Source organism: Rutilus rutilus, assembly GCF_951802725.1.
Source record: "Rutilus rutilus genome assembly, chromosome: 6".
Taxonomy (NCBI): Eukaryota; Metazoa; Chordata; class Actinopteri; order Cypriniformes; family Leuciscidae; genus Rutilus; species Rutilus rutilus.
This window is the reverse complement of record NC_140214.1, coordinates 41878151-41888761: the sequence shown is the minus strand read 5'-3', so window position 1 is coordinate 41888761 and position 10611 is coordinate 41878151. Positions and strand designations below refer to the sequence as shown.

Below are 10611 nucleotides of genomic sequence, written 5' to 3'. Positions count from 1 at the left end.
CCTTTTAATTATACTAATGTCTAATTAAAACGTCTATAAAATGTATAAAACTGATCAGAGATCAGGTAAAACCCACAGACACTTGTTCAATCTCAGTTAATCATCATGATTCATGGGTTCACAGAGATCATTGCCTCCAGTGGTGAACCACTGACATTTCCAAATGTTTCGAAACAGTTATGACGTAACAAAGCCTCGTTTACTGAAATCACGTGACTTTGGCAGTTTGATACGCACTCCGAACCACTGATTCGAAACAAAAGATTGGTAAAGGTTTCATAGCTTCATGAAGCGTGTTTCGAAAGCACCCATCAGTATCGTTCAGTCAACTTACCTTCAGTGGATCTTATTACAGGCAGATACTGATCACAGATTTTTAAAATGAGATTGTTGAATTTTTACAAGTTACACTATATGCTGCACCAAAATTATACATTTTACATTTTGTGACATACAAAGATTAAATTGAAAGTAGTTATGAACAGTTCTGATTCTGATGTCACAAAAAAAACATTGTTCTGCCTCTACAGTAACTGAAATAATTATTGACCCATGATCAAACTATCTGTCTGGAAATATTATCATCAACTAACATTACAATTAAAAGTAATGTAATATTATAAATAAACGAACAATACTCACGTCAGTGTGTTGAGTTGACAGTGTTTATCCTGCAGTAGAGCAGCGATCTGATCCACTCGTGTGTCTCCTACTTCATGTTTACTCAGATTCAACTCTCTCTGGAGTAACGGGTTTTTACCCACAACTCTATTAACATACTGACAGGCTTCATCTGCAGCAGGACTCAAAAACCTGCAGAAGAGTCAATTAAGTTCTCAACTAAATGTCTGCTGCTTTACAAAAATTATTGATATGATAACAATCTTAATTATTCTTCTAAAGACAAGTCTCACCTCAGTGTCTTCAGTTGACAGTCTGGATCCTGTAGTAAATCACTGAGCTGCTTCACTCCTGATTCTCCAGGATCATTTCCTGTGAGATCCAGCTCTATCAGGTGTGAAGGGTTTGATTTCAGAGCTGAAGCCAGAGCTTTATAACCTTCTTCTGTCACACTGCAGTTAGAGAGTCTAGAACAGAGAGGAAAACATTCAGCTGATTAATCAGTTAAACCTGAACAATATACATCCTTAAACTTGAATTTTATTTTGTAGTTTATTCAACATCATTTTCGAGATTACAATTATCTGAAATTTCAAGATAATTCGTCTGAAAGAAGAATTTCATATACACCTAGGATGACTTGAGGGTGAGTAAATCATCGGCAAATTTTCATTTTTGCGTGAACTATCCCTTTAAGTACCATTTCAGGTGTTACCAATTACACCACACGTTAGATCTTTCCTTTTCTTGTAACGAAATAAATGCTTAATGTCACTTCAATATTACTCAAATAAAAAAAACACAACAACAATAAATAATAATAGCACAATGACAAAATGGCTTATATTATACATCAAACGTTTATCAACAAAACAACTGGGACTGATGGCATGGTAACACTAATAAATTGTGTAACACTAATAAATGAGAGATAATAGTTTTGGATTTTCCCCTTAATTTAAAACAAATGCTTAGTTTGTAGTTCATTATTATTAATTAAAATACATCAATAATAAAATAGTACAATGACAAATTTGCTTATATTAAACATTGGACTTTTATTAACAAAATCAATAAGAAGGATGATATGGTATACCCACGTTGTAACAAATAAATAAAAGATCTTTGAATTTTAAAACAAATGCTTAGTTTGTGGTTCATTATTATTTTGAATGAAAAACACAACAACAATAGAACAAAGACAAACTCACTCATATTAAACAAAGAAATGCAACTTTTATTCACAAAAGTTCTCTTGCGCTTTTGACTCCGGCATTGTCCTGTCAGTCATCTCGCCTCACTCTAGCCATGTGACTCATGCGGCTCAACTTACCTCAGTATCTCTAATTTACACTTTATATCCTTCAGTCCAGTGCAGAGCAGCTTCACTCCTGAATCCTGCAGATTATTATTGTTCATGTTCAGCTCTTTCAGATTGGTATCTGATCCAAGAACTGCAGCCAGAGCTGAACAACTTTTGTCTGTTAAGTTACAATCATTTAATCTACAAGGGAAATAAATCACATCACAGAATTAGATGGAACACATACAATCCATTTTTTTCTATATACAAATATTAAATTCATGTTCCATTATTTTTTTTACATAAAAAGCATAGTAAAGAGGCTGAGTTAAACTAACATTACTCTTCAAAAACTACTATTTCCTGTACATTAGTGGGGTTTTTTTTTTATTCAGTGACAAATTTCCTAGATAAAATGACGCATGTTTGAAAAGACTTATAGCTTTTATAGCTATAGGATTTTTTCTCTATTTCTGTCACCTGATGGAGTTGGTCAAGGGTTCTTGCCACTGTTGCCTCTGGCTTGCTTAGTTGGGGACACTTAATATCCAATAGCAAGTTATAGCAAGTTAAAGGCCTTTCACTATAATTCTAAAAATGCCTAAATTCACATATACACATATTTTTTATATGAAATATTTAATGATTTAAGTAAAGCTAAGATTACTTAAACCTAAGAACCTAAGAATTTTTATTTGTTTTTTAAGATTTCAAGATTAAGGTCAATCGATGGCTGATGCCGATATCTCAGAGAGCTGTGTGAACAATAGGTTATATATCATTAATTTAAAGATAGTAAAGAAGCATACATGACAATTGCTGAAATTAATTTATAGTTATTTTACTAATATTTACTAAATTAGAAAAAATAAAAAATAAAAAAATTACATGAAAAAAAGGTATTTGAAATAGATTAATTTTTTTTAGAAAAACATCTTAAAATGTGTACATCAAATATGACACAACAGGTTTTTGATAAATGTTTATTTCTGTTATGAAACTGCTCCAAGACACAAGAATAGAGGATCCAAATGCAGCTTTAATGAGGGGGAATCCAAAGACGAAATCCAATAAACAGGCAATGTTCGAAACACAGGTAAGCAGTCCAAACAAACAAATAAACAAACAATCAAAACAGGCAGGGGTCAGAGGCAAAAGAGAAATCCAGGGAAAATGCTCGGAATTGCAGACTAACAGTACAACAAGACTTCGCGGTGAGTGAATGAATGAACAGGGTATAAATAGACTGAGACTAACAGGATGAGACACAGGTGAATGCAATCAGTGAATGAGGTACAGGTGAATGTGATCAGTGATAAGTGATGATGAGTCCGGGCAGTGAGTTATGGGAAATGTAGTTTGTGAGTGATAATAGTCTTATGTGGAGTGCCCTCTGGTGGCTCTCAAGGGCACTCCAGCTGGTGACCGTTACAATTTGTAAATCTCTCAATGATCTACGTATTGTATTACATTATTATTACATTAAACTACAGAACTAATAAAAATAATTATTTAAAATATCTAATTACTGGGAGATACAGAGGGATAACTAATATATGATGTGATAATATATTTATGTACTTTATTTAAAGGTGGGATCAGCAGTTTTTGAAAAACACTTTTGAAACGAGTCCCAAAACACACCTGTAACCAATCAGCAGTAAGGGGCGTGTCTACTAATGATGGGGAGGAGAGAGCGCTCAGTGCACACAGCACAGACATTAGCCAAACGACTGCAGAAAGGTAGAGATGGCAGATAAAAAACAAAACAGGAAAATGTCTGCGGAACTTAAAATTAAAAAGAAGACTTATGATCAGGCAAGAGGTGGGACTCGTGTTAATATCGGAGAAGCTTACCAGCACTGGAGAGAACTCAAGGAGCGGAAAGGCCTTTTGATTTGATTTGATTTGATTTGATTTGATTTATTTTGGATTTGACAGACAATATAATCCAAAGGATAGCATGTTAACCCTCTGGGGACCAAAAACGCGCCCGCGCGTTTTGCTCGTTTTTTTTTTTTAGCAATGAAAATAAACACTAAATGCTCTGTTAATTTTGATCTTTCATTTTCGTGTAATACATCAATCGATCCTGTTCAGTTTCTATTTTTTTTCTGTATACTCACAATAAAAATAAAGTGTTTTGCTTTTTGACAAATAAAGAAAAATTAAGATGATGCGATTTCTGCCTTCTCTCTGTCAGTAAACTCCCGTTTGAAACGCGTTCGAAAATGATCTATAACTCCGCGAAAATTCAGTCAAACAGGCAAACAGACCCACGGGCATAAAGCTTGAGATCGCATCTTTTAATTGAAGTCATTTATATAAAAAACAAATATTCTTAGTTTCTGTAATCTGTATACAAAGAGAGCGACTCCAGTCGAGCTCATTACGAGATGATTCACAGTAATTTGACCACTCCCCGGAGAGCGCGCGCTATTCAAATGCAAATTCTGAGAACCATTTCAGATCTGTGAAACGCCCACATCAGCTGTAAACAAAGCGCGTCGCGAGTTTCCACAGTGCTGATGAGGAGAAATATCTCCTGATATGAGCAGCAGATCGCGCTGAGGAGTGAGGTAGGCTGTTTTCTTTTCTCAAGTGTGGAATAACGTTATGGAATAACGTTAGTGTAGGCCTATAAACCGCAAAAAGATGAATCGCATTTCTATAATATGACTCGCGTTTCTGTGAGATGAATGAAGGGTACATATTTGTAAAGAGTGTTTAGCCTAAATTTGAATCGCGTGTCTGTGTGTGAAAGAATAAACTGCTTTGCCATAGCCTACTGAGATGAGTAAAAATCGACTGGAATATGTTGAAATAAAACGTATTTGTATAAGCAACGTAAATTAACATTTATATGCCCTGATATTTCAATAAAACAACGTTAGTCAGGCGTTAGTCACACTATTTTTGTCAAAAATAAAGTCATAGACTAAGATGTTAGATGTTCCAATGTTGGCTATATTCAAACTAATGAATACATATGATAAAATGTAGGCCTATAATCTTTTTTTTCTTTCTTTTTTTCTTTACAAAGAAAGAGTACACTTTAAATATTGTTGAAATTGTAATTATTGTTGTAATTGTAACATTTTTAATAAAATAGCTAAACATATTTACAAGATAGATGTAAGCGAAATCTTAAATGGTCAATATAAGTATTCTTCTAAATACATTGTCCTTGCATTGTGGCTCAGTCAGTGTCACACCTGAATGAATGGCTAATTAGGCTATGCAGAGTCATTATGCAGAGTGGGTGGGACTTTGTAATCTAAGGTGTAAACTACTCCTCCCCCTCGCATATTGGCTTTCCAAGCAAAACCTGTTTTACACCATTTAAATCAATGTATTTTTTTTTGTGAACGATAAAGCAAGACTATTTTCACATAATTTTGAAGCCAGTACTCAAAGGTACAACATCAATTAGACAAAAGTCTTGTGGACACATATTTAATATGTGTTTTGTGGTCTTAATTCAGCCACTTTCATTTTTATTTTTTCCAATAACCACGCATAAACATTATTCTCTTAAAAATACAAACATCTACATACACGTTGCCCGCATATTTTGGTAGCCCTGTTTGTGCTATATAGAGTGATTTTACACCTTTGCCATTAACATGTTTATAAATAACTGAAAAAAGCACAAATTTCAAGGCATGTCAGAACATCTCAAGGGCTCCAAAAACACCTTGGTCCCCAGAGGGTTAAAGTGTGAACACTTATTTCCAACATGGTCCTTGGTGTTAGAACATTTAACACATAACAAAGCCCTATTGCTGGACAAAGACAATAACATTTAACACAAATCATCCAAGATTCAAAAGCATTCTAAAATCAGAGAATCTTAAATCATAATCAGTCTACTCTAATTAAAAAGATTGTCTACTCTATTCCATAGCCCTAACCTGATGTCTAAAAGCCCCTCTGGTATTTACAATTTTGAGAGAAAGGGGCAAATTATTCCACAATGTTATATACCTGTATAGAAAAAAGAACTTCTAGCTGCATTTTTGACTCTGGGCACTTTACAAGAATGGACACTGGCCCTAGTATTGTGATTATGCTGTGTGTGAACCATTTTTATATGGGAGTGTAAATATTTGGGAGCAGAGCCATTTATGACATTATACATATGATTCAACTTTAACTGCTCCACTCTAACATGTACTGGCAGCAGTCCTACCCTTTTAAAAGCATCTCTACCAATATGAGTCCGGGGTGGTGCATTTAACAGGTAGCAGATAACATTATTTTGCATCACTTGCAGTCTGTTTTTAAGTTGAACTGATAATCCACAGTACCAAGCAGAACATGCATAATCAAAATGACATTGAAACAGTGATACAACCAGTAATTTCCTGATTGAAAAATCTAGATGCCTTGTCCTGCCATACAGGAATTTCAGTTTACCGGCACACTTGGATAATTTTTTTGTCAGCAATAGATTTACAGGTTAATGACTGCTCTAATGTTAACCCCAGGTATGTGACACTTTTCTGAGACACTATTTCAGTGCCATTATATGTGACCTTAAGTACATTTGTTCTAGTCAACTTCCTTTTTGTTCCAAATAAAATGGACTCAGTTTTTCCCAGATGTACTGAAAGCCTGTTGTCTATAAGCCACTTGCTAACACTATTTAATTCATTACCTAGAGTCTTCTCAGTCTCGCTGATATCATCCCCAGAGATCAGTAATACAGAGTCATCAGCATATAGAAGCAGCTTACATTTCACCACAGCTGATATAAACTAAAAATAAAAGGGGGCCAAGGACTGAACCTTGGGGCGGGGCACCCCACAAGTAATATCCTGAGGAACTGATATGGTCCCCTCAACATCACAAACTTGAGTTCTTCCAGTGAGGTAAGAGGTGAACCATTTCACAGCAGTATTTCTGAAGCCTATACTTTGTAGCTTTGATAGTAGTATTGCATGATTTACAGTATCAAAGGCTTTTTGCACATCAAGAAGAATCATGCCTACATACTTTCCTTCATCAAAGTTTTGTCGAATATAATCAATTAAATGAATAAGACAGGTTTCAGTAGAATATGCTGCTCTAAATCCAGACTGAAGTTCATACAGTAGATTTTGTCTGACAAGGTACTCTTCCACCTGCTCATACATATGACGCTCAAAGACCTTCGATATGGCTGTCAGAATTGATACAGGCCTATAATCTGATCTGTTATTTTTCTTAAAAAGGGGGACTATCCTTGCCCCTTCTCATGTCTCTTGGAAAGATACCCTGACTTAAAGACAAATTTATTATATGGGTGAGTACCCTAGAAATTACATTGGCACTATCGTTCAGAAATCTGGATGGAATAAGGTCCTGTCCAGTGGCTTTGTTAATTGATAATGTGGATAGACACATTCTCACCCTCTCCTCTGAGACAGGGCCAATCACAAAAGCATCAGGAGTAACATGTTTGTTTTTATAAAAGGAATTTACAAACAATGGGCCATATCTACCTGACACACTCGGCAACTTATCAACCAGACTGGCAACAACTGTTGTAAAAAAGGAATTAAAAACCCAAACAACCTGCTGTTTGTCAAAAAAAACAAAAAAACTCAGACGCCTAACATCGAACACCGAGGTTGCTTTATTTATTCTCGATAGGTGAGTAACATTGTTTAGCTTTATTTCACAAAACTAATATATGCTGGCTTTTTCTTGAATATGCTTGTGTGTTATCTTTGCTCGTTGTTTTCATTTGCAATCTTATTGTCGTTCACATCAGCTATGAAAAAAACTCATTAATTTCTACACCATATAAGTCTGGAGCGTCTAAGTCGCGTACGTAAGTGTGGGGCGGAGCTATCAAAATAGGAGCAAGATCTTTTTGAGGTAGGGGCGTGTTTGTTTTGGTGATTTCAAAAATGTTTAGCTTTCAATTACACTATGATGATGATGAATGGCTATAATTAATGTTTAAAATTGGGGAAAAGTATTTTTTATCCAGACATCAATAGCTGTATTAGTATCAGTGATACTGACCTTCATTCATAAAAAGATGCCATTAAACAAATATTTAAAATATACTGTTTTTATGTTGTCTCTACATTAATTTGGAGATTAACTGTGAAATTATTAAATTATAAAATCTATAAATAAAATATCACCCTATAAAAAACATAAGTGTTTTTAATTGCGATTAATCACAGAAGTGATTAATCGGATAAAAAATGTTAATCAATTGACAGTACTATTTAAATGATAACCTTTCAGAATTCCATCTTACTTTTTGGCAATATAAAATAACATCTGTATTACATTACAACACCCCTCCCCCCCCTTTTTTTCTTGCTCGAGTATGAGCTAATATATAATTCTATAAAAGTCATAAAAGTCTGGTGTATCATATGATACAAAATAAATATGCAAAAAAATTGACATGTTCTTTTATATTTTGCCTAAAGGTTTGATAAACTATCTCTATTAAAGTAGATTTTTCAAACTATTATTTCATATGTCAGGCTTTACAGGGATAAGTTCATGTTCATGATGAGGAATCACTATAGAGTAATGTAGATAAAGACATTTTTCAGATGAGAGCAAAACATGACAAAATATATTAAAAGACTTACAGAGCTCTTCTGGAGGTTTTGATGACTGCCGATAATCTAATGAGACACTCGTCTGATTTCTTGAATTTCTGAAGCTCAAACTCCTCTAGCTCTTCCTCTAATGTCAACAACACAAAGACTAAGGCAGACCACTGGGCAGGTGAAAGGTCACCAGATGAGAGACTTCCTTTGCTAAGGTGGGTCTGAATCTCTTTCACCAGAGTTTGGTCGTTCAGTTCATTCAGACAGTAGAACAGATTGATGGATCTCTCTGCAGGAAGATCATCTTCTAATTTCTGCTTGATGTACTGAACTATTTCCTTGTTGCTCTGGTCATTGCCGTCTTGCTGTGTCAACAGACCTCGTAAGAGTCGTCGATTGGACTGGAGTGACAGACCGAGGAGGAAGCGAAGGAAAAGGTCCAGGTGTCCATTGTCACTCTGGAGTGCCTTGTCCACTGCAGTCTTGAGTAAATCAATCATGGTTTCATTTCTATTTTCCTGTTCTGTAGACTCATGATCAAACACACTTGTCTTGTTGATGTCTAGAAACAGATGTGCATTAAGGGCTGCAATAAACTCTTGAATGCTCAAGTGAACAAAGCAGTACATGGTACCAAGAACGATCCCTGTTTCCTCCTTAAAGATCTGGGTACACATGCCTGAGTACACTGATGCCTTATAGACGTCAATACCACAGGCTTCCAGGTCTGTGTCATAGAAGATCAGGTTGTTTCTTTCCAGCTGATGAAATGCCAGTTTCCCCAGTGAAAGGATGGTGTCTTTATCCCAGGAAACATCTGGTGTGTATTCTCCATCATACTTTCGGCAGCTCTGCTGGATCTGAAAGCAGAGAAAGTGTGTGTACATTTGTGTCAGAGTCTTGGGAGTGTCTTCAGTGTTTGATTCCTGCTGTGTTTTAGAGATCTCATCAGCCTGAGTGTTTTTCACATCATTATTTATTTTCGCCTCCAGAATGTTCTGGAGAACCGTGGCTGAAATCCAGCAGAAGACTGGGATGTGGCACATGATAAAGAGACTCTTTGATTGTTTAATGTGATCTATGATTGTGTTGGCCTGATTCTGATCCGTGAATCTTTTTTTGAAGTACTCTTGCTTTTGTGCGTCACTGAATCCTCGTATCTCTGTCAGCCGGTCGATACAGTCAGGAGGAATCTTACTGGCAGCTGCTGGTCTGGTGGTGATCCAGATGAGAGCAGAAGGAAGCAGATTTCCCTTCATGAGGTTCGTTAGGAGAACATCCAGAGAGGCTGGTGACGATACATCACGCCACGTCTCATTACAATCAAACTTCAGAGGAAGGCGACATTCGTCCAGTCCATCAAGGATGAACAGCACTTTGAATTGATTCCTTCTTGTAAGGTTCAGTCCTTTTGTCTCTGGGAAATATTGAGTTATAAGTTCCAGCAAACTTAGTTTTTCTTTCTCCATTAAGTTCATCTCTCTGAATGGAAGAGGAAATATGAAGCTGATATCTTGATTTTCTTTTCCTTCAGCCCAGTCCAGAACAAACTTTTGCACAGAGACTGATTTCCCGATGCCAGCGACTCCTTTTGTCAGTACAGTTCGGATCTCCTTGTCTTGTTCAGGAGCTTCAAACAAATGTTTGAAATCAACCTGTATCTCTTGTGCTTCATGACGCCTGGAAGCAATTTCAATCTGTCTCACCTCATGTTCAGTATTGACCTGTTCACAGCCACCCTGAGTGATATAGAGATCTGTGTAGATGTTATTCAGAAGTGTGGAGTCACCTTGCTTCGCAATTCCTTCAAAAACACATTGATACTTCTTCTTTAGGCCACATTTCAGCTGATGAATTAACAGCTCATCTAAACACAAGAACAGAAAATAGACAGTTTTAGTCTTCATTTTCTCTCCTACATTTATAAGAGACAATCAGACAGATGATCATGAGTCTCTAACCTTCTAGAGCATCAGCAGCTTCATCTTGCTTCATCTCTCTCAGGTAATGTAGTGTGAGATCAAGAGCTGATTCTTTGATACTGGATCTGTTCTCAGTAAAGTCCTTCACAAAGTGTTGTGTGTTCTCATTTTGTAATATTTTCTTAAACTTCTCCAGTTC

At 35.9% G+C, this 10611-nt stretch overlaps 2 protein-coding genes across 2 annotated transcripts; both read right to left on the bottom strand.

The window, feature by feature from the left end:
• Positions 1-638: 638 nt before the first annotated feature.
• LOC311292412 (ribonuclease inhibitor-like) lies at positions 639-6130 on the bottom strand (the record flags this gene model as incomplete). The annotated part of the gene is made up of 4 exons (XM_084412080.1): positions 639-813; positions 915-1088; positions 1955-2125; positions 6117-6130. The coding sequence occupies 4 exons, from the start codon at positions 6128-6130 to the stop codon at positions 639-641; spliced, it is 534 nt and encodes a 177-aa protein (XP_084268206.1).
• A 2395-nt stretch (positions 6131-8525) lies between these two features.
• LOC311292411 (protein NLRC3-like) lies at positions 8526-10397 on the bottom strand (the record flags this gene model as incomplete). Its single annotated transcript, XM_084412079.1, has 1 exon — positions 8526-10397. The coding sequence occupies one exon, from the start codon at positions 10395-10397 to the stop codon at positions 8526-8528; it is 1872 nt and encodes a 623-aa protein (XP_084268205.1).
• Positions 10398-10611: the final 214 nt, after the last annotated feature.